This window comes from Panthera onca, chromosome D4 (genome assembly GCF_046562875.1).
Source record: "Panthera onca isolate mPanOnc1 chromosome D4, mPanOnc1 haplotype 2, whole genome shotgun sequence".
Lineage (NCBI taxonomy): Eukaryota > Metazoa > Chordata > Mammalia > Carnivora > Felidae > Panthera > Panthera onca.
Genome location: NC_138351.1, coordinates 58,720,938 through 58,745,629, shown reverse-complemented (window position 1 = coordinate 58,745,629; position 24,692 = coordinate 58,720,938). Strand labels below are relative to the sequence as shown.

Sequence of the window (24,692 nt, the reverse complement as noted above, 5' to 3'; positions counted from 1 at the left end):
ATAGACGTACCATCTGATCCAGCAGTTCTATTCCAGAGAAATGAAAAACAAGCATCCACACAAAAACTTACTATGAATGTCTTAATAGCATTATTCCTAATATTACTGAAGTGGAAACAACTCATATGTCCATCAGTTGATAAATGAATAAACTAAATGTGGTTATCCATACACAGGAATATTATTTAGTCATAAAAAGGAATGAATCGATGCATTCTATAACATGGATGAACCTTGCAAACATTGTGCTAGGTGAAAGTCAGTTACAAAGATCACGTATTTTTATGATTCCATTTATAAGAAATGTCCAGACTGGACATATACAGGAATTAGATGAGTGGTTGTCAGGTGTGTGTAGAAGGGGAAAATGAGCTAATGGTCTTGGGTTGCTTTTTAGAGTGAGAAAATTGTTCTAAAATTGATTGTGATAATAGTTGCACAGCTTTGTAAATATACTAAAAATACTAATTTTATACTTTAAATGGATGAATTCTATGGTATATGAATTGTATCTCCATAAAGTTGTTTAAAACAACCCAAGATTGAAATTTACTTTTCTGCTGTACTTAGCTAGAAGCAGCAATAAGATCTTATTGTCACAGTAAATAGGCAGCTGATCCTCACAGAGTAAGATTTTCCCTTGCACATTATTTACCTAACATCAATAATGTCTTAAAGTATATTATCTGATAGAGCCAGTAGTCTGGCTTATAAACCTTAAGATTTCTAAAAACAGTGTAGTCTGTTTTATTGTTAAGTTCATTTGGAGAAAGTGTAGAACATTGAGAATTGATGAATAAAGTTGGGTTTAACCAGTTGGATAATACTTCAATCTTTGGAGCAGAAATATAGACCTTGTTTGTTGGTTGTTAAGACTCTGAACCCTCTAGGTGCGTTTCTCTGCAACCGCGCCATAGACTCTGGTATCCTGGTAGCAGTTGTGAAGGCTATTGCAAGTGATGTGATTAAAACCCAGAGAGATCATATTCTAGAATTTACCAGCCTCTCGGCCAAGTATTGGATACGGCTCAGTATGTTTTCGTGTCCTGCTATAAAATCAGACACTTAAAAAAAAAAAAATCCTGTTAGAGTGAAAAGGAAAAGAGCCCTGAAAGAACAGTAAATGGGAGCAGAACCAAAAAATTAGACTTAAGTGCTGAATGTCTCTTTCAGACAGTAATTGTAGTGACAGTTATATAAGAAGTACAAGCAGGAGGGGTGCCTGGCTGGCTCAGTCAGCAGAGCATGCAAGTCTTGATCTTGAGCTCGTGAGTTTGAGTTCCACGTTGGTGTAGAGATTACTATAAATAGATAAGTGAGTAAATAAATAAATAAAACTTAAAACAGTACAAGCAGGATTCTTGGGACTGGATTTTTTTAAAAGTCTACCTGTTGCATTTAGTGTAGAATGGACAAAAATGTAACTGTATAGTTTCCTTTTTTTATTTTGTTTTTAATGTTTATTGAGAGAGACAGCATGAGCAGGGCAGGAGCAGAGAGAGAGGGAGACACAGAATCTGAAGCAGGCTCCAGGCTCTGAGCTGTCAGCACAGAGCCCAACACGGGCCTCGAGCCCATGAATCGCAAGATCACGACCTGAGCCAAAGTCTGATGCTTAACCTGACTGAGCCACCCAGGCACCCCTAGTTTCTTTTTTTATTTTGCTGATTGAGATCAGATGCTTTTTAGCATCTATTTCAAATCCTTGAATTGCGGTGGCTGGTAGGCTAATTAAGTTTTCAGAAGACTGATTTGGAAGGGTTGTTCATGCCTTTAGAAAACAGGACTAGGTTTCAGAACAATCCATTAAATACATGTAGAATATCTACTATGTGCAGGGTCCTATTCCAGCGTCCTAAAGGATCTAAAAGCCATGTAAGACTGCTTAGAGGTTGGTCTCAACTACTTTCTCCAAGGTACATTTCTCAGAAGCTGTTATAGATTTGGATTGGAACTTTATAACAGAAGGAATGGAGTCAAAATATTTGTCCCTACACTTAAGCTAACAGCTGTATCTTAGCAGAGCAGGCCATCTTAACAGTTGTCATTCTCTGGACAGGGTCTCAGGAGAAAGAAGAAAATGGATAGTTCCTTTCAAGAATGCTGTTCATGGTCATGAGGGTGCTATTGGAGTCCTCTGTTTATGTCTCTTGAGGCTGTTGTCCCATCTGGTCCAATATTCCTAGGGATACTGGGAGCTAGCCTTGGAGCTAGGCCCTTTTTTTTTTTTTTCATAAGAATCATGGAAAATCAAAATATAGATGAGCAAAAATAAGAAAAATATTTCCTCCCATCACTCAGGGATTACCATTGTTAGTATCATAATATATTATTCTGAATTTTTATTATGCATATCTGTGTACATGTATATGTAACCAGTATGAAATCGTGTTATTTGTATTCTTTAAAAAAAATTTTTTTCATATTTTTCTTTACCCTGCTTTTTAATTTTAATTTAATTTTATTATTTTTTTTGAAGTAGGCTCCATGCCCAACATGGGGTTTGAACTCACAACCCTGAGATCAAGAGTCATGTGCTCAGCTGACTGAGCCACCCAGGCACGCCAATACCTTGCTTTTTAAGTTATTTCATTTTGGTAAATTTTCATCTCATCTAATTTTACAATATTCGCATTTCTCCAGTTCTTTCCCAAATATTTTTTCCTTTTTTTCTTTTTTTTAAATTTTTTTTTTTTTTAACGTTTATTTATCTTTGAGACAGAGAGAGACAGAGCATGAACGGGGGAGGGTCAGAGAGAGGGAGACGCAGAATCTGAAACAGGCTCCAGGCTCTAAGCTGTCAGCACAGAGCCCGACGCGGGGCTTGAACTCACAGACCATGAGATCATGACCTGAGCTGAAGTCGGACGCTCAACCGACTAAGCCACCCAGGCGCCCCCCAAATATTTTTTTCATCTGGTTTATTGAAACTTGTATACAACCTGGCATGCATATCTGGTTATTTTCCTTAAGGCTTTAAAATTTTTTTAAATTATTTTTTTAATTAAAAAAAATTTTTTTAGGGGCACCTGAGTGGCTGAGTCAGTTAAGCCTCCGACTCTTGGTTTCGACTCAAGTCACAATCTCACAATTCGTGAGTTTGAGTTCCACATTGGGCTCTGTGCTGACAGTGCAGAGCCTGCTTGGGATTCTCTCTCTTTTCCTCTCTCTCCGCCCCTCCCCTGCTTGTGCTGTCTCTCTCAAATAAACTTAAACACTTTTTTTTTTTTTTTTTTTTAATTAAGTAGGCGCTATGCCCAACACGGGGCTTGAACTCACCACCCCAAGATCAAGAGTCTCCTGCTCTACTGACTGAGCCAGCCAGGCACCCCCAGGTCTTTTTTTTAATCTAGCATAGTTCCTATCTTAAAATTTTCTTTTTAAAATAGTAATAACACTGACTTATTAAAAACCTGAGCCATCTGTTCTGCAGAACGACTTTGGGTAAGCTGATTGCTTTTTTGCGATGTTATTTGTTCATCTGTCTTCTGTATTTCCTGTAAGCTGGAAATCATATTCAGTAGTGTGGTGGATGTAAGGGAAGTATTGTTTTGCTCAAATGCCAAACAGACATCATGTCTGAATCTCATAATGTATCACCTCAGAATTTATTATCTGGTTGGCCACTGGATTAAGATGATAGGAGTTGATCTCCTTACTGTGTAGTTCTCTCTGCAACTACCCGTAACCTGTGTAGTGTTACTTGGGCACTTATAAATTTCCATCCGCTTTTCACCTAATGATTTTAACCTAATTGATGACCCTTGCCTGAATCAACAGTTTTGTGGGGTTTGCAAAACATTGTTTCCTAATTCTGAAAAAATACCTTCAACATGTATTAGCTGGCATTCTTCTGTAATATAGAACTCGATAGAACTAAGGCTGTTTGATTACTCTAGAAGGTAGGGTAAATGCATGTTTTTCTGGTTTTAATTACCAGTTTTTGAAGTAAGCTGTTTTAATAGACACTTCCGGAAGTGATAAGAGAAGTCTTTTCTCCCTTTTTTTGAGTACTGTTAGAGACTCACAGGTTTTCATTGATGTGAATGTGTTTTGGCCAGCTATAGTCTTTTTTTGTTGTTCTGAATGCTCAAATTGGTAAAATTTTGGCCAGTATTTGCTGCTGCTTTTTGTCTCCTAGAATAGGTCACAGAAAGCATGTGGTGCTTATGTGGATGCTGTTGCTCTTCCCGTTGTCCAGTTTTGTCATTCAAATCTTCATTTTTATTTTATTTATTTTTTGGTTCCATTTTGAAAGTGTGTTTTACTTATTTATTAAAAGAGAAATATCTTGGGGCACCTGGATGGTTCAGTCGGTTAAGTGTCCGACTCTTGATTTTGGCTCAGGTTGTGATCTAAGGATTGGTGAGATTGAGCCCCATGGCAGGCTCTGCACTGTGAGCATGGAGCCTGCTTGAGAGTCTTTTCTTTCTCCCTCTCCCTCTGCCCCTCTCCTGCTTGTACACATGCACGCTTCTCTCTCAAAATAATTAAGTAAACATAAAAAAAAATATTTTTATTTTAAACTATTAGGGTTTGACCACAGGTCAGTTCCTTGTTGTTAAATGAATACATTAGTAAATTCAGGAGTGTAGTTTTTTTTTAAATTTTTTTTTTTTTTTTTTTTTTTTTGCATTTTATTTTTAAGAGACACAGAGAGACAGAGTGTGAGCAGGGGAGGGGCAGAGAGAGAGGGAGACACAGAATCTGAAGCAGTCTCCAGGCTCTGAGCTGTCAGCACAGAGCCCGATGTGGGGCTCGAACCCACAAACTGTGAGATCATGACCTGAGCCAAAGTCGGATGCTTAACCGACTGAGCCACTCAGGCACCCCAAGAGTGTAGTTTTAAAAAATACTCCTTTCAACCTAAAGTGCTAGATCTGGAAAATACTTTTGAATAAAAATCTAAACAGGTACACATTTTACTAATATTTTTATTGAAGTGTAGTTGACATACAATGTTAAGTTAGGTTCAGGCGTGCAACATAGTGATTCGAGAAGTCTGTGAGCTATGCTGTGCTCATAAGTCGAGCTACCATCTGGTACCATACAATGCTATTACAATACTACCAACTACATTCTTCGTGCTCTATCTTTCGTCCCTGTGACATCAAAATCTTCATTTTAAAACCCTCAAATCTTTGTTTCTGAGGTGATAGGCAAATAGCTATTGAGTCCAGGAGGTGCTTAAGAGGGGCCCACTTCATATTCTAGATTAAATAATGCAACCCCCTGTCTCAGATGTGCACAATGAAGAATAATCCTCACAGCGCTCAGAATGCCATGTTTTTATCACACACCGTCAAGAGTTAACCACCTTTAAAGATATGTGCACACTTTACCCAGGTCTTTAGTTTGGTATTGTGGTTTAATGCCTCTTGTTTTTTTATACCCAGATTTCAAGGAATATACATATGTCTCAACAATGTTTTTCTGCAGATGTTTATATAAGAAGATTGTATGTTTGTATTTTATAAACACAGTACTTTTATTTTTTCAAAGCAATGTGCAGAAGAGTCTCAGTTACATTCCAACTATCCTTGTTAGAACATGTCATTTGGAAAATCATCCTGCGTGTCAACAGGGGAATATGAGTTCTGAATGGGCCTGGGACTAGGAGGCATACATAGAACAGTGTTCTGTTTTAAGTATATCACATACTAGCATGACAATTTGCTATGTGTATTTACTGTGTTTTAATTTCCTTTTAGGAAAGGAGAAGTGGCAGGAGATAAGATCAGAAAGGTCTAGGATAGCCAGGTCATGTGAAAGACCTTGTAGACTAAGGTGTAAGGACTTTGGATTTTATTATGAGAGAAGGAACCTATGTTTTCAGAGGAGGAGTGACGTGATCTGTCCGAATGGTTTAAAGGGTCCTCCATGCTACAATATGGAAAATAGACTAGGGGGGAAGATAAGGAAAGTTCACAGGGAAAGAGTAGAACTAAGGAGATCGGTTAAGAAGCTACTGCATTAGTCCAGGCTTTGACATGGGTAGCAGCAATGGAGAACATATGAAGTCATTGTATTTCAGGCATATTTTGAAAGTAGAACCAACAGGATTTGCTAATTGATCAAATGTGGGATGTGAGTTGAAAGAGAGGAGTTGAGGATGATGCCAAGGGTTTTGGCCGGTGGTGGTGAACAGCTGGTGAATAGTTTTGTCATTTACTGAAACTGGAAGAGGGGTGGTTTTGGAGGGGAAGATCACGAGCTCGGTTTTGGGTACGTAATGTGTGAGATGCTAGTTGGACATCTAAGTGATACCGAGTAGGTAGCAGTATATAGAAATGTGAATTTTCTTGTGGTGGGAGGTGAGGACGTCAGGGTTTGGAGATACTGATTTTGGAGTTATCAGCCATGGGACTAGTCAGGATCACTAAAGGAGTAAATACAGACAGAAAAGAGAAGTCGGAGGATTGATCTTTGGAACATTTCAGCCTTTAGAAATTGGGGAGATGAAGAGACTCTACCAAATGGGACTGAGAAGTTGCAGTCAGTAATGTGGGAAGTTTCCCTGAGGCCAAGTGAAGAAAAGGGTTTCAAGAAGGAGAGTGGCATCAAGTGGGTCAGATGCTGCAAATAGATCACGAAAGATGAGGACGCAGAATTGACGGTTGGATTTTGCAGCGTAGTGGTCTCTGGGAACATGGCAAATAGTGTCTCTGCTTTATATCACCACCTTGCTCCTGTTGACTAGAATCCTAGCTGATGGCAGTTGCTCTGAAACTTCACTTCCCACCACTGTTTGACCCTTGGCCTCTTTACCTCCCTTAGTTCTAAACTTTGGGCTCCACACTCTCACTTTAATCCTCATTTCTGTTCTCTTTCCTCAGTTTTGCACATTTTTCTGAGTTTTCCCAGGATGATGCAGGTCTCTTCCCTTACAAGGCTTCTGATGTGATTTGTTCCTCCGGGCCCAGCATCCTTTGCTAGCTAATGTAGGATTTGTAACCATTTTTGGTGTGTCTCCTGGATTCTTGGTAATCAGGTGAAGTTCAGTAGGCCTCTTTCCAGGAGAACATTTTTAATTGCATAAAGTAAAATACATGAGGTTACAAAGGAAATCAATTAGACTGGGATGTAGTTATAAAAATAGTAAAAACTAATTTGTAATAGAAATACATTTGCATCTTATAAATGCATTAAATAATATATTTTAGCAATGTGCCTAATAGCTATCATAAATTCAAACTAATGATAAGTGTAAATGACATTTCAGTATACCTGTAACAACTATTGTATGAAAATATTTATGGTTTTTAATAGTGACAGTGTCACATACTGTCCATACTAATGTGGTTTGTTGCTATATTCACAAGAGAATGAATTTTTACATTTTATTTTCAAGTTAATGATACTAAAGATAAAATTTTGTTTCCATGGAAGTCTTGGGTCCCAAGTTAAGAACGCCAAGTGAGAAGTGTAATGCTGGTGTGAGCAAACCATGGAATGGGCCACCAGGTGGGAGGACCAGCCTTGTCTGCATGGAAGCATGCTGTCACTTTGGCCCCCTGGCCCCTTCTCTGCCTGTGAGTGCCAGGGCATGCTCTTTCTTACTTATTTTTATTTTTTTTAATGTTTATTTATTTTTAAGAGAGAGAGAGACAGAGGGCAAGTAGGGGAGGTGCAGAGAGAGAGTAAAGAGACCCAGAATCTGAAGCAGGCTCAGCCCTGAGTTGTCAGCACAGAGCCCCATGTAGGGCTCTAACCATGAGCTGAGATCATGACCTGAGCTGAAGGCAGACCCTTAACCAAGGGAGCCACCCAGGCGCCCCCAGGGCACGTTGAGCAGGAATGATAACTTCATAAAATGTATTTGAAGAAAGAACACTCATGGTGAACACCATCTAATGTGCATTTATTTAGCTTGTTCTCTACTAGATTCTTTCACATTTCAAAAATTGGCCCTCTTGTTTCTAATGTTGCTGCTGTGTACTTCTTTTCTGATTAGCTTATCCAAAGCTACCTTAAGACATGTATTTTATTCTTCAGGATTCGGCTTTAGTCTGTCAACATCCTTTGTCTTATGGGACAGGGATAGAGAGGGAAGCTGGTGGTTTTGTGTATTCTTTCACCTCTAGGGTGCTTCTGCATTGTTTTCTATCCAAAGGCCCTTCCCTTAATGGCAAAAGAGTGAGCTCTGATATTCAGGGCAAAAGGTCACAGAGAAACCCAGCCCATTTTAACATTGGGTTGTATGTTTTCTTACTGTTGAGTTTTGAGTTCTTAGAATATTTTTGGATACCAGTCCTTTATCAGATACGCGTTTTGCAAATATTTTCAGCCGTTTGTGGCTTTGGTTTTTTATTCTCAAAAGGTCTTTCACAGAGCAGAAATTTTTAATTTAAAAGAAGTCTATCTTAGCAAATTTTTCTTTCACGGTTTAAGCTTTTGGTGTTGTATCTAAAAACTCATTGTCAAACCCAAGGTCTCTTAGATTTTCTCCTTTGTTATCTTTTGTAAGTTTTATAGTTTTATGTTTTACATTTAGGTCCATGATCCATTTTGAGTAATTTTTGTGAAAAGGTGTAAAGTCAGTGTCTAGGTGGTTTTTGTTTTTTGTTTTTTGTTTCTGTTTTATTTGTGGATGTCTGTTCATTTGTGGGACTTTTCTTTTGTTTCTTTGTTTTTAAAGTGTTTTATTTTGAGAGAGCTGTCGAGAGAGTGGGAGGAGGGGCAGAGAGAGAGAGAGAGAAGGAGAGAAAGAATCCCCTGCAGGCTCTGCACTCATAGTGCAGATGGGGGGCTTGAGCTCATGAACCATGAGATCATGACCTGAGCCAGTCAAGTGTTGGACGCTTAACTGACTGAGCTACCCAGACGCCCCTGTTCATTTGTTTTTAATACTTTCTTTCAGAAGAGATTTTTAAGTTGCTAAATAATGTATCTCAGTCTTTATCTCTCCAGCTTTCATGGAGTCCCAAGTTTTTGGTGATGGTCCCAAGTGGTGGTCTCTCCCACAGTCATTAAATGATATGATGTGAACTGTTTCCAGCACAATTGCATCTTTCTTAAACTGTGTTCAGTAGAAACACAGATGACATGATATGTTAAAATTTTTTTAATGTTTACTTTTGAGAGAGAGACAGAGAGAGAGGATGAGTGGGGGAGGGGCAGAGAGAGAGGGAGACACAGAATCCAAAGCAGGCTCCAGGCTCTGAGCTGTCAGCACAGAGCCTGACGCAGGCTCGAACTCATGAACCATGAGCATGAACCATGAGATCATGACCTGAGCTGTGAAGTCAACGTTTAACCAACTGGCCACCCAGGTGCCCCTGACATGATATGTTAAATACAAGGGTTTTGTGGAAGAGTAAAATAATGTCTGTCTTGGTACCTCTTTGAAAGTATCTAATGTATACTTATAACCGTCAATTCTTAGGGTTTTCTTCCACTAGTCTAACTTTAATATTACATGGTTATATTTAATATTACTAGGTTAATAGTGGCTGGAAGTATAATTTTACTAACTCCTCTTTAAAACACATCTACCATATTTTTGACACAATAGCTGATGTCATGATTTAATTTGTCATTCTACTTTCTCAGGAGATTTTAATATTTGGGACATTATTGTATAATTCTTTCTTCCAAATCATGGATTTGGAATATGTTAAATGATGTTAACTGATAATAATACCAGAGGGCACGTTGTGGTTTATATTACTCTATCCATAAGTGTACTTTTTGGCAACTGTGTCTCTCCCCCGCATCCTCCCCCAAATTATCATCCAGTGTCAAAAACTTGTTAAGTATATTCATAAGTGTATTTCTGAAAAATAGATATAATATCAAATGCTTTTCAGCATCTTTTGATGTGATCAACCTTTTATTTTTTAATTTTTAATATTTATATATATTTTTAATTTTTTAAGTTTTATTTATTTATTTTGAGAGAGAGAGAGAGAGAGAGAGAGAGACAGCTGAGTGGGGGAGGGGTAGAGAGCAAGGGAGAGAGAGAATCCCAAGCAGGCTCTGCACTGTCAGCACAGAGCCCAACACGGGGCTCGAACCCACGAAACCATGAGATCGTGACCTGAGCTGAAACTGAGAGTCAGATACTTACCAGCTGAGCCACCTAGGCACCCCATATTTTATTTATCTTTTAAAGTAAGCTCTATGCCCAACGTGAGGCTCAAACTCATGAACCTGAGATCAAGAGTTGCATGCTTTACCAATTTGGTCAGCCAGGCATCTCAGAGCAAACTTTTTGACATTGTTTCTTGACAAATTTTATCTTAATACTTTCTTGATAAATTTTCTTTTTTTTGAATTCATGTAAGGAATCAGGCTTCTCTTAGGTAAACATGAGTAGATTATGATGACATGTTATATTACATGTGTTGTCACTGTACTATACATACTGTGTATGCTGCAGTTTTATTTAGTGTTTTTAGTCCTGTGTTTGAGTGAGATTAATTTGTTTTTTTAAAGTTTATTTATTTTGAGAGACAGAGATAGTGCACATGAATATGTGAGAGCACCAGTGGGAGAGGGGCGGAGAGAGAATACCCCCGCCCCCAGCCCCCATGCTCAGTGCTGTGAGGGTGGAGCCCGCTTGGGTTCATTAACTGAACCATGAGATCATGATCTGGGCCAAAGTCAAGAGTCAGGCACTTAACTACTTGAGCCACCCAGGCACCCTTCTGGTAAGTTTTTTTTATTCTTTGTAGTTTTTAAAAAATTTTCTCTGCTATTGCCAATGTAATTATTTTTTCTTTCTTTCTTTCCTTCTTTCTTTCTTTCTTTCTTTCTTTCTTTCTTCTTTCTTTCTTTCTCTTTCCTTCCTTCCTTCCTTCCTTCCTTCCTTCCTTCCTTCCTTCCAAGTATAATTGACATACAGTATTAGTTTCAGATGTACAGTATATTTCAACAATTCTATACATTTCTCAGTGCTCATCACAGTAAGTGTACTCTTAGTCCCCTTTATGTGTTTCACCCCCACCCACCTCCCCTCTGGCAACCACCTGTTCTCTGTATTTAGGACTCTAGGGTTTTTGTTGGTCTCTTTTTCATTGTTTTGTTTTGTTTCTTAAATTCTACACGAGTGAAATCATATGGTATTTGTCTCTGACTGATTTCGCATCGCATTATATGCTCAAGGCTCATCCGTGTCATTGCAAAATGGCAAAATTGCATTCTTTTTTATGGCTGAGGAATATTTGAACACACACACACCCCACATCTTTATCCATTTGTCTGTTGATAGACACTTGGGTTTCTGCCATATCTTAGCTATTATAAATAACACTGCAATAAAAAACATAGGGGTACATATATGTTTTTGAACTAGTGTTTTCTCTGGGTAAATACCCATTAGTGGAATTGCTAGGTCATATGGTAATTCTATTTTTAGTTTTTTGAGAAGCCCCCACACTCTCTTCTACAGTGGCTGCACCAATTTGCATTCCTACCAGCAGTGCGTGAGGGTTCCTTTTTTTCCCACATCCTCACCAACACTTGTTATTTCTTGAGTTTTTTATCTTAGCCATTCTGACAGTATTTTCTCTTTATCAATGCATAAGAGTAACATAGGATAAAAATCTACCTTTGAACAAGTCTAAAAGACTTATTTCAATATGTATGAAATTAAAAAGTTTAATATTAAGAAAATGTGTCAAAGTAGGCAGCATTCTTTCTCAGTTGCATGTGGAATAATTGGACATCTGAATTGATGGTGTGGTGAATTTTACAAAATACAATGTAATGTCTGCAGTGGTGGCAGATGTCTTAGGTTCAACTAAGCATTTATGTATTCAGAATGATAAAAAGACCATAGGTCTCACTTGGCAACACTTTATTCAGAAGGATATAAGATGATAACTATAACTTGTCTATAAGATAGTGGGAGTCCTGGGGCACCTGACTGGCTCAATTGGTAGAGCATGTGACTCTTAATCGTGAGTTCAAACCCCACATTGGGTGTAGAGATTACTTAAAAATAAAATCTTAGGGGTGCCTGTTAGCTCAGTCGATTGAGCGTCTGACTTCAGCTAAGGTCATGATCTTGCGGGGATTGAGCCCCTCATCGGGCTCTGTGCTGACAGCTCAGAACCTGGAGCCTGCTTCAGATTCTATGTCTTCCTCTCTCTGCCCCTCCCCACTCGTGCTGTCTGTGTCTCTTTCAAAAATAAATAAACATTAAAAAAAATAATAAAATCTTAAAAAAAAAAAAAAGATAATGGGAGTCCTTGTGGAAGTTCACGTAACACTTCATACTTTCCAAAGTGTTCTTTTCACAACTCAGGTTCAGAGATGATAACCACTTTGGGTGCCACAGAGAAATCCATAGGCATAGTTTCAAGGATCCTCTGCAAGGGACATGCCTAATTACGTGTCACTAGACTCAGAGAAGCTCAAAAACATGGCTTGCTACTAAGTGTTCCTTGTACTTCTAGATGCAGATGCAATTTACTAGTTTGGCAACTTTGTATCATAAGCAGTGTTGCCAAGCGACATACAGGTAGCATGTTGTTTTAATCAGTTTAAGAGGGATTAACCCAAGGTCAAATTCTCATACATAAGAAGAAGGGGTTTTGCTCATCTTTGGTAGGCAGTCATGCCTGCTGACTTTTTGTTTATGCCTTTTGTTTTAGCTATCTTTCAGAAAGTTTCTCTTATCCCAAGATTATTTTTTAAGTCTACATTTCCTTTAAAACTGATTTCATTGTTTTTACATTTATATAGATCTTTGAGCCACCATTTTCTGTATGGTGTGATGTAGGAACCAAACTTTTTCAAATGGCTCATCAGTTGAATCATTTATTGAATAATCATTTGTTTTCCTATTGGTTAAAAAGGTCACTATTATAGAGCAGTCATTAGGAGATAGTTCTTCAAATTAACAAAGAGGTGTAGTAAAAAAGTATACTTTCAAAGTAACAACTGATTTATAATCTTATATGATTGTGTATTCAACATTAAAAAAATAAATATAAATGCTTTAATTTAGTAAATTTTAAACTTAAAATTTTAACATTTAAAATTTTTATTTTAAAAATAAAAATAAGTGTTTATTTATTATTATTATTTTTTAACGTTTATTTATTTTTGAGATAGAGAGAGACAGAGCATGAATGGGGGAGGGTCAGAGAGAGAGGGAGACACAGAATCTGAAACAGGCTCCAGGCTCTGAGCCATCAGCACAGAGCCTGACATGGGGCTCGAACTCACAGACCGCGAGATCATGACCTGAGCCGGAGTCGGACGCTTAACCGACTGAGCCACCCAGGCGCCCCAAGTGTTTTTTATTTTGAGAGAAAGAGAGCGTGCATGAGTGCGCTCACACACAAAGTGGGGGGAGGCACAGAGAGATTGGGAGAGAGAGAATCCTAAGCAGGCTCTGCACTGCTAGCACAGAACTCAACTCAAGAGTTCAATCCCACAAACCATGAGATCACGACCCGAGCCAAAACCAAGAGTTAGGTGCTCAGCCACCTGAGCCACCCAGGTGCCCCTTAAACATTTTTTAAGATTTTATTTTTTTAAAGTTTATTTATTGCGAGAGAGGGGCATGTGCAAATGGGGCAGGGCAGAAAGAGGAGAGAGAGAATCCCAAGCAGGCTTGCACTGTCAGCACAGAGCCTGATGCAGGGCTCAAACTCATGAACCATGAGATCATGACCTGAGTTGAAATCAAGAGACAGATGCTTAACCAACTGAGTCACCCAGGTGCCCCTTAGGTTTTATTAAGTAATCTCTACACCCAGCTTGGGGCTCAAATTCACAATCCTGAAATCAAGAGTTGGATGCTTAACTGACTGAGCCAACCAGGTGCCCCTAAACATTTTATTTTTAAGTAATCTCTCTATACCCAACACGGAGCTCAAACCTACAGCCCCAAGATCAAGAGTTGCGTGCTCCACCAGCTGAGTGCCAGCCAGGTGCCCCATAATTGTGTATTAGATGGTATTGTCTATATGCTAAGAGTTTATAGTGTCAGCTTTTTTCTCAAAGGAAGTATATATAGTCTGAATAGGGTATGTCTATATTTTTAAATAGGTTTGCCTTATTGAAAGCTGTTGGGCTTACTTAGGTGGCCATGCTTTGAAAGCTAACTGCTCAGTATAGTAGAAAGTGGTGAATAAGGGGTTTGAACAAGATTCTAGTTTCAGATACACCACTTCACTGACTGCTACTTTGTGCAAGACAGCCTCTCCGTGTTTTGTTTTGTTTTGTTTAAGCTGCATGAATAATACAATCTCTATCCTGCCTACTTCTGAGTATTGTTGAGGATTAGATGGGATGATAGAAAAGCACTTTTAATTGGAAAAACAGCTTAAATGTAAGGACTTAATGCATCTTAACTTTTCCTCCCTTTCTCTTGTAGGTAGTGTTGGTGCTTCTTTTCAGTGCCAGTCCATCCATCACGACCACATTTGTCATGATGACAGTGACAAGGTGAGGTCTGTGTTGATGTCTATCATGGTGAAAATGCATGCTGCCCTTATATTGTTGGATTTACTTGCATAACTGTGGACATGGGGCCAGGAGGGTGTGCCTGGGGAGGCACGATTTTGAGATACAGAAGGCCTTGCTGCTGTATGTGTCAGATTATTAGACCACTCCAGAACACTTGAGGATAATTTTCAGGAAGTGGGCTGGTCTCTTAATAAAACCTCCTTTTTTTTTTTTTTTTTTTTTTTTTTTTTTAATGCTCATCCTTGTCCCTGTCACTTTGCTTCCTCGTTTCTTGCACAGACTGGGTGGATTATCTTAATACATGAACAGGTGCTCCCAAAGCTGCTAATTGTCTCAGCAATTTGTGTCTGTTTCTAGTTTGAATTATCTTAGCCACTTTGATTTGTTTTTTTTTGTTTTTTTTTAGTCGATTGTGTTGCATTACCATTTCTTCTCGTACTTACTTTTTTTTTTTTTTTTTTTTTTCTGTTTCCAAAGCCCAATCGAAATGTTGAGGATTAAGAATGGAACCTGTCTAATTCATGCAAAAGAAACCTGCTTAGGGCCTGAGGGTTTTTTTGTTTGTTTCATTTTTTGTTTGGTTTTTAAATCAGGTCCAAACTGTTGGCGGTTTTGTTTCATTTTGGTGTTTTGCTTCTTCTCTCAAGCAGCCTGGTCTTGGGGACTTTCCAGTACTCATCAGCACAGTTGATGGCCCAGCCCTTGCAAGTAGATACTAATGTGGGCTTGGTGCTTGGAACATCTGGCTGCTGATGTTGGATGGACTTAAATTTAGTCTTTTCCATCATCAGTTTCCAGTGGCTTCCCTCCCATTTCCTGTGTCTTACATGGAGCAATGTATCACTCCCTTGGTAGTTTTCCCAGGCAAACCAATCCAAGATCCTTTTCTCTGCTGTTTTAATCAAGATCCTCCTCCCTCATCCTGTTGGAGCTAGATCAAGAAGTTTGGTTGGTCATTGGGATTTTCCAAATGGTTTTCTTTGTTCTGTGTGTTGATCTCCCTGGCTTTGTGAGCTTTGCCGAGACAGATTTCAGCCTGTTTACAGAGAGAGTGGTATGCTTTTAGCATTCCAGAGTCTCTTTTATTATTATAGTAATCCAGAGGCATGGATTTAACTTCTAACTTTTTAATAGCAAGCCACTGAAAGATACTGCTAGACTATATACAGTTAGCTCTGTAAAATTCAGTATACCAGAGATTTTAGAAATGAGCATTTGGGAAAAAAAAAAGTGATGATAGAGGGAAAGGCAGAATCACTTTAGGCCAGTAATATTGCTTACAACTGTTCTTTGTAATTGTGAAGATGTTTTGGGGTTAAGTTTTTCTTCCCTCTGCTAAGTATAATATGCTTTTCTCCATTTGTTCATTCGTAGTGGTGATGCCAAACTCTGCTCTGTTCTGTCTCCAGATAGAGTCTGGAGATGAGATTTCTCTCTACCTCCACAAGTTGCTTGCCATCTACTTGGAAATATTTTTGCTCCTAATTTCTGCATCTTTCTATGACCGATTTTGTGCTTTTAGGAGATGGCACTTTTTTCTTAAAATACACGGGGAGAAGGGAAGAGAACTTTAAGGGATTTTGTCATTTGACCAACAGATCAAAGAATTGTGAGAAACTGCTCTCCCCTTTGTCCTGCCTGCTGTGTGTTGTATACTTATGATTGTTTCCCAGAGGGAAATGGAGAGAATGGATTAGAGCCTCTTGACTGTGTATTTATAATTTATTCAATTGATTCAGTCAGATTTATTGACTGGCAGCTATGTGTCTAGGCACTTACGAAATATATCAGGATACAAAACAAAGATTGCTGTTTTTTCATGAGTGTACAGTCTTGCTGGGGGGAGGCAGCCAATAAAAATAAACACCATACATAAATAATATGTTACAATAAGTGCAGTGAATTAAAGAAAATGTAGAGCAGAATAAGTGGGATGAGAACCACCAAGAGTTGGATAGCAGATTTGAATAGGATCATCAGGCATTATTCTAGGGAGGAAGGCTGTGGATAGCATGTCTAAAAGTTAAGATCTTTATGTTTGCAACAGCTTCTGACTTCTTTAACAAATGGATATTGGTTTTGTAAAAGCAGAAACAAATTGAGCCTGCTACCTGACACATAGCACATAGCACTTGGATGTGTTTGCATACACATACATACTCACACAAGTACACAACACTCAAAGTATTCTCTCACTTTGAGAATTGAAGGGATTATAGGACTCAGATAATTCAACTCTCTTTTTATTTTTTTTTCACATTTATTTATTTTTGAGAGAGACAGAGTGTGAGCAGGGGAGGGGCAGAGAGAGGAGGAGACGCAGAATCCGAAGTAGGCTCTAGGCTCTGAGCAAGCTGTCAGCACAGAGCCCGACACGGGGCTCGAACCCACGAACCATGAGATCATGACCTGAGCCGAAGTCGGACGCTCAACAGACTGAGCCACCCAGGCACCCCTCCAACCCTCTTTTTAAAATAAACTTGGAAGGGGTGCCTGGGTAGCTCAGTCGGTTGACCGTCTGACTTTGGCTCAGGTCATGATCTCATGGTTCGTGGGTTCCAGCCCCATGTCGGGCTCTGTGCTGACAGCTCGGAGCCTGGAGCCTGCTTCGGATTCTGTGTCTCCTTCTCTCTCTGCTCCTCCCCTGCTCATGCTCTCTCTCTCTCTCTCTCTCTCTCTCTCTCTCAAAAATAGACATTTGAAAAAAAAAAAAAAAACCAAACTTGGAAGCTGTGACCCCACTGGGAGAAATGACTTGTTCAGGAGTCACCCTACAGTGCTGGAGCTAGACCAGATCTTCTGTCCCTTATACAAGTCATGCAAAATAATTGCTTAGCTATTCTGATTGTGAAAACATTGTCCCAACACATGTTGATGCCTCGCTTATTGTCCTCACTTAACTTTTCAGGCATGGTCCATTTCTCAGATTTGGGAACAAAACATGATTTTTCTTAAAAGTTGCCTCAATTTTAACTCATCTGTATGTGACTGGGGATGGAACCAGGGGGTGAGATGAATTAATTTGTAGCCTCAATGGTACACTTTCCTAGAGTGGCCTGGAACAGTTCCCAGAATGCTGGTCACTTGAGAGAAGGAAATGGGAGAATTCTTTCTAAACTGGCATGTATGTGAATGGCTACTCAGGGCAGAAGTCTTTTCTGGACAAAACTTCCATTTGTCACAGAAGAAGGTACCAATCTGGTTTGTGTAATGCCATGCAGACCACTACTTTCAGGGAAGGTAGGAAATGTGTGACTGTTTTTTCTTTCAGGACTGTATACTTTATTGTAACCTTGATATTTTAATTTTTTTAGGCTTTTAAAAAATTACACTTTGATTCTAAAAAGATATGTAGCACTAATTTTAACCCTTCTACCCAGAAGTAATAATTGGAATTTAGTATTAACAAGATTAACTAGTTATATTTGTATAATTGCAAATAGTGGTTATTAGTATATCCAGAGTTGTACGACTATCTCCGCCATCTAATTTTGGAAAATCTTCACATTCCTCACTGAAAAACCCACAACCATTAGCAGTCACTCTTCATTATCCCTTGCCCCAGCTCCTGACAATCACTAATCATTGTCTTTATGGATTTGTCTGTTCTGTACATTTTGTATAGACAGAATCATAGAATATGTGGCTTTTGTGTGTGGCTTCTCTCACTTAGCATGATTATCTCAAGATTTGTCTATTTTGAAGCATGAATTCCATTCCTTTTTATGGGTGAATAATATTCCATGGTGTGCATCTAATGCTTTTTGTTTACCCATTCACCAGTTGATGGGTATGTTTCCATATTTTGGTTATTATGAATAACACTGCTAGGAACATTTTTATGTAAGTATGTTTTTGTTTAGTTGGTCACGTGATATATTTTTAACATTTTGAGAAATTACTAAACTGTTTTGCAAAGTGGCTGCACCATTTTACATTCTAGCAAATGCATGAGGGACCCAGTTTCTTCACATCCACATGTTTACGTCCCACACTTTGGTCGTCTTTTAAATTATAGCAGCTGTAGTGGGACATCTCAGTTGTTGTTTTAATTTGCATTTCTCCCATACTTCCTAAGTATGCTGAGCATTTTTTTTATATGCTTATAAGCCATTCCTAAATCTTCTATGGTCTGTTAAAAAAAAGTCAGTTAAAACTCTTAAATATGGAGAACAAACAGAGGGTTACTGGAGGGATTGTGGGAGGGGGTATGGGCTAAATGGGTAAGGGGTATTAAGGAATCTACTCTTGAAATCATGGTTGCACTATATGCTAACGAATTTGGATGTAAATTTAAAAAAATAAAATTAAAAAAAAAAAGTCAGTTAAATATCCTTTTAATTGTTCTGGCTCCCATGCTTTAAAAAAAAAAAAATCAAATCTCAGGCGCCTGGGTGGCTCATTCGGTTAAGCAATGAACTCTTTTTTTTTTTTTTTTTAATTTTTAAAAAATGTTTATTTTTGAGAGAGAGCATGAGCAGAGGAGGGCAGAGAGAGAGGGAGACACAGAATCCGAAGCAGCTCCAGGCTCTGAGCTGTCAGCACAGAGCCCAGTTTGGGGCTCGAACTCATGGCCCATGAGATCATGACCTGAACCAAAGCTGGATGCTTAACCGAATGAGCCACCCAGGCACCCCAAACATCTGACTCTTGATTTAGGCTCAGGTCATGATCTCATGGTTCATGAGACTGAGTCCTGCGTTGGGCTCTGTGCAGACAGTGTGGAGCCTGCTTGGGATTTTCTTCCCCTCTCTCTCTGCCCTCACCTACCTATCTCTCTCTCTCTCTCTCTCTCTCTCTCTCTCTCTCTCTAAAAAAAAAAAAAAAAAAAAAAAAATCTCACCATGCACCCAGTTACATAGTTACATGTGCTCATTATGGAAAATTGGGGAAGTACACAGCAACAGACTGTCATAAAAAAAACTCCATCACTTTGCATTATCTGCATGGTTAAAATAAAACTAAATTGCTCTGGTTATCTATGGCTGTGTATGTAATTAATTACCCTAAAATTCATTTGGTGCAGAGCACTTGTATCTTTCTTGGTTCTGAGGTTTCCTGTGTTCAGCTAGGCGGTTCTTGCTTGGGAGTTTTCTCATGCAGTTATAGTCAAATGGTGGCTGAGGCTGGAGTCATCTTGAAGTCCTCACTCACATGTCTAATGGTTAATCCTGGTTATCAGCTGCGACTTCAACTGAGCCCCTTGGCCTGAGTGCCTAAAATGTAGTGTGGGTTTCCTCATAGCATTGTACCTTGATTTCTCCCCCAAGAGGGGAAGATGCGTATGGCCTTTTATGACCTAACTTTAGAAGTCACAAAGCATCACTTCCCAGCATAGTCACGGGCCTGCCCAAATTCAAGAGGAGGGAGCCTCAATCTCACCACTAGGGAGTAATGTCAACGTAAGAAGAAGAGAATGAAGGATGGGAGAACTTACTATGTATGGTCATCTTTTCTGCACTGTATATACATGAAACATCAGTTAAAATGGCTGCGTAATGTTCTACCATAAGGATACATGGTAATTTATTTAATCTGTCTTTAATTTTGGAGCCTTAGGTCATTTTTAAAAACTATTATGCATTTATTCATACAGCAAATATTTATTAAGTGCCTACTATGTCCCAGGCACTGTTGAGTCACCAGGGTAGAGTGGTGAAAAGGCTACCAAGGAAGGTCCTTGTTCTTCTGGTGCTTATTTTTTGTGAAAGGGGCAGAAAATTAACTGTACATGTAAACCAACAAATAATCAGATGCTCATAAGCACTCTACAAGTAATTGGGCAGTTGGCTACTCTAGATTAGGTGGTAGGGAAGGCCTTTAAGATGGTGACACTTAAGCTAAGATCTGAATGAGAGGAAGGAATAAATTGTGAAAATCTGGGCCATGAGGGGAACATCATAGGGAGAGGGAAGGGTTAGTGCAAAGGCCCCGAGGCTAGAAAGATCATACAAATAGAAGAAAGACTGATGTGTACAAGCCAGGTGGATGAGGATAGAAGTGGTAAGAGATGAGGTTGAAGGGGTAGGCACAGGGCAGATCGTGAACTTGGTAATAAGCCAGGGAAAGTTTAGATTTCATTCTTCCTGTTGTGGGAAGACTTTGCAAGGTTTTATGGAAAGGAATGCTATGATCTGGTTTATATTTTTAAACATCTCTTTTGCTGCTGTGATGAAATATTTTTCTAACTGTGGTAAAATACACCTAGGCATATAATTTACCTTCTTAATCATTAAAAATATATATTTTTTAACATTTGAGAGAGAGGGAGAGAGAACACAAGCAGGAGAGGGGCAAAGAGAGAGGAAGACACAGAATTGGAAGCAGGCTCCAGGCTTTGAGCCGTCAGCAGAGAGCCCGATGTGGGGCTCAAATTCACATGCCTTTGAGCTGTGAGATCATGACCTGAGCCAAAGTCAGCCGCCTAACTGGCTGAGCCACCCAGGTGCCCCCTTCTTAATCATTTTTAAGTGTACAGTACAGTAGTGTTGAGTGTGAATATACTTTTTACATTATTGTACAACCAATCTCCAGGGCTCTTTTATCTTGCAAAACTGTATCCATTAAACAGTAACTCCTCATCTCTCCCCAGAGCCCCTGGCAGCTTCCATTCTACTTTCTGTCTCTATGATTGAGTGTTCTATGTACCTCATATAAATGGAATCATAATATATTTGTCTTTTTGTGCCTGGCTTATTTCACTTAATATAACATTGTTAAGGTATGTTCATGTTGTAGCATAAATGTTGGAATTTCCATTTTTTTAAAGGCTGAATAACATTCTGTTGTATGTATATATAACACATTTTGTCTTTTCATTCATCCATGGATGGGACACTTGGGTTGTTTCCACGTTTTGGCTATTGTGAATAATGCTGTTAGGAACATGGGTGTACAAATATCTCTTAGCGACTCTGCTTTCGGTTCTTTTGGGTATACACCCAGAAGTGAAATTGCCGGATCATTTATACTTTTAGAGTTTTGAGGAACTGCTATACTGTTTTCCAAAGTGGCTGCACCATTTTACACTCCAAATCCTTGTCAACTCTTGTTATTTTCTGTTATTGTTCTTAATGGTAGCCATCCTGTTGCATATGAGGTAGTATCTCATTGTGGTTTTGATTTTCATTGCCCTACTCATTAGTGATGTTGAACATCTTTTCATGTGCTTGTTGGTCATTTGTTTATCTACTTTGGAGAAATGTCTATTCAAGACCTTTGCCCATTTTTTTTTTAATTTTTCTTAACGTTTATTTATTTTTGAGACAGAGAGAGACAGAGCATGAACAGGGGAGGGTCAGAGAGAGAGGGAGACACAGAATCTGAAACAGGCTCCAGGCTCTGAGCTGTCAGCACAGAGCCTGATGCGGGGCTTGAACTCACAAACCGTGAGATCATGACCTGAGCTGAAGTCGGAAGCTTACCCAACTGAGCCACCCAGGGGCCCCACCTTTGCCCATTTTTTAATCAGGTTTGGTTTTTGTTTGGTTGTAGGAGTTCTTTATGTAGTGTCAGTATTAACCCCTTATCAGACAGATGATTTGCAAATATTTTATCCCATTCTGGAGGCTGCATTTTTACTCTGTTGGTTGTGTCCTTTGCACAGAAATTCTTACTTTGAAGGAATTCCAATTAATTTTTCTCTCGTCTGCCTTTTGGTGTCATATCCAAGAAATTGCTGCAATCCAATCTCATGAAGGTTTTCCCCTGTGTTTTTTCCTAAAATTTCTATAGTTTTAGTTCTTAAGTTCAGATCTTTGACTCATTTGAGTTAATTTTTGTATATAGGGTAAGGTAAGGGTCTCTCTTCATTGTTTTGTATATGGATATCGAGTTCCCAGCACTGTTGTTGAAGAGTGTTCTTTTCCCATTGAATTGTCTTGGAACTCTTTGACCCTTTTGGGGTCACTTGAACCATATATATAAGGGTTTATTCTTGGGCTCTCTATCCTGTTCAGTTGGTCTATGTATCTGTCCTTATACCAGTACTACAGTGTTTTGATTATTGTAGCTGTGTAATAAGTTTTGAATGATGTATTTCTTTTTTTAAATTTAAAAAAAAAATTTTTTTTAACGTTTATTTATTTTTGAGACAGAGAGAGACAGAGCATTAACAGGGGAGGGGCAGAGAGAGAGGGAGACACAGAATCCGAAACCAGCTCCAGGCTCTGAGCTGTCAGCACAGAGCCCGAGGCGGGACTCAAACTCACGGACCGTGAGATCATGACCTGAGCCGAAGTCGGATGCTTAACCGACCAAGCCACCCAGGTGCCTCCAAATGATGTATTTCTTTAGCATAGATTATTAGAATAGAATTGAATCAAAGGATATGAACTTTTTTCAGCCTTTGTCTCTTTTTGTATATTTTTTGCACATTCATATGCATCAGTTTATGCTTCCGTATGAGAATGCCTGTCTCACTTCCTTTTCACATTGAATAGCATTCATAATACCAGTTACTTTCTGAATGATTGATGAGAAATGGTTTCTAATTGTTTCAATGAATATTTCTGTGATTACTACCAAGGTTGTATAGATTTCATATGTTCATTTGTTACTTAGTCACTGCTTTTTTAAGATTTGTCTTTTGCATAATTTTCTCTTTTGGGATATTCCCCTTTTCCCATCCCTTTGCATAGGAACATTAATCATCTGTTATACTTGAAAAAAGTTTCCCAGCTTTTAATTTTTTAGAAAATTGTTTTTAATGTTTAAAGAGAAAGTGGGGGAGGGCCAGAGAGAGAGAATTTCAAGCAGGCTCCACAATGTCAGTGCAGAGCCCCATGTGAGGCTCAAACTCACAAACCGTGAGATCATGACCTGAGCCGAAATCAAGAGTCGGATGCTTAGAGTCGGGCCACCCAGCCCCCCCCAACCCCCCCCCCCCCAGCTTTTAATTTTTAATGAATTTTTTCCCATTCAGAAATTTAAAATTATTTTGGGAGCAAATCTGTCAGTGTAGTCCTTTCTGAAATGTGTTTCATTGCTCTTATTTTTAGGAAATCTGTTTCCATTCAGATGGTTCCCTACATTTTCTTTCTCAGCTCAAGGCTTGATCTCAGAGTTGTGAGTTCGGCTCTGTGTTGGGCTCTGTGCTGGACGTGAAGCCTACTTGGAAAAAAACCACATTGTAATGATAGATATTTTGAGATTATTGTTTTGTGGCATTCTGTTTTGTTTTGTTTTTTAATTTATTTTGGGGAGGGCAGAGATGTAGAGGGAGAGAGAGAATCTTAATGCAGGCTTTGATCCCATGACCCTGGGATCATGACTTGAACCAAAATCAAGAGTCAGATGCTTAACCAACTGAACCACCAAGGTGCCCTGTTATGTGGCATTCTTGTTTTGGCCTTTGGAAGGTCATTGCCCTCTAATTTGTTTTTATTTATAAGACACTTTTGTAACAGTAACACGTAAGGAGAGAGGAGATCAATAAATTTACTGTGGGAGCTTAAATTTGATACTTGTATAGAGTTGTCCTGCCTTAAAGGTTTTTATTTAAGGTGATCATGTCTGTTTTGTGTGAATCTGGTCAGGTTACACACTTTTTTATTTAAAGTTTGGGAAAGGCCTGTTAAATGTGATTTGGGCAGGAGGGTGCAGGGTTTGTAGCAAAGTGCCATCTATCACAACATCTGTGCAAAACCACCCAGGTTAGTCAGTGTCTAAAATGCATATCATCAGTGGAAGTGACCACGAGGACATTGGCATTTTCAGTGAGCTGGCCACATCTCCTGAATGCGGGGTGTTAGAAGTCTATAGCCATGGGCATGATCCAGAGCAGGGTATCAACTATGCAGTCACATGAGACCCACCAGGAATTCCCTACAGGAAATTCTGTTTTCCATCAAATATGGTGGAAATGACAAGATATTCCTGTGTTCTGATCTGTGTAGAAAACATTCTCATGTTTCTTGCATCTCAATCATTCTCATGTCCCTTTTTAGCAACTACTTTTTCATTGTCTTCCTCAAAGTGAAGGAGCTAGTTGTCTGCTTTTCTGTTTCTTAACAAGTGCTTATACTATAATTCGTTTATTTTCTTGAAGCACTTATATAAGTGTAGCCCATGCTCACTGGCTTTTTGGGTCATATTTTATGTTAGTGTCTAATTTTTTTTTTATGTTTACTTTTGAGAGAGAGAGAGAGAGAGAGAGAGAGAGACAGCATGAGTGGGGGAGGGGCAGAGAGAGAGGGAGACACAGAATCTGAAGCAGGCTCCAGGCTCTGAGCTGTCAGCACAGAACCCGACACAGGGCTCAAGCCCAT

At 39.0% G+C, this 24,692-nt stretch overlaps 1 protein-coding gene across 5 annotated transcripts in view; it reads left to right on the top strand.

Moving 5' to 3' along the window:
* RNF38 (ring finger protein 38) overlaps positions 1-24,692 on the top strand; it is a 128,879-nt gene that overhangs the window by 46,845 nt on the left and 57,342 nt on the right. For 4 of the 5 annotated variants that reach the window (XM_060609316.3, XM_060609312.3, XM_060609311.3 and 1 more), the window contains exon 2: positions 14,333-14,403. In XM_060609316.3, the coding sequence (XP_060465299.2) occupies positions 14,333-14,403 (71 nt within the window). Of the gene's footprint in view, positions 1-14,332; positions 14,404-19,673; positions 19,946-24,692 lie in introns of those variants that run through there. The other variant, XM_060609314.3, reaches the window with a different exon arrangement.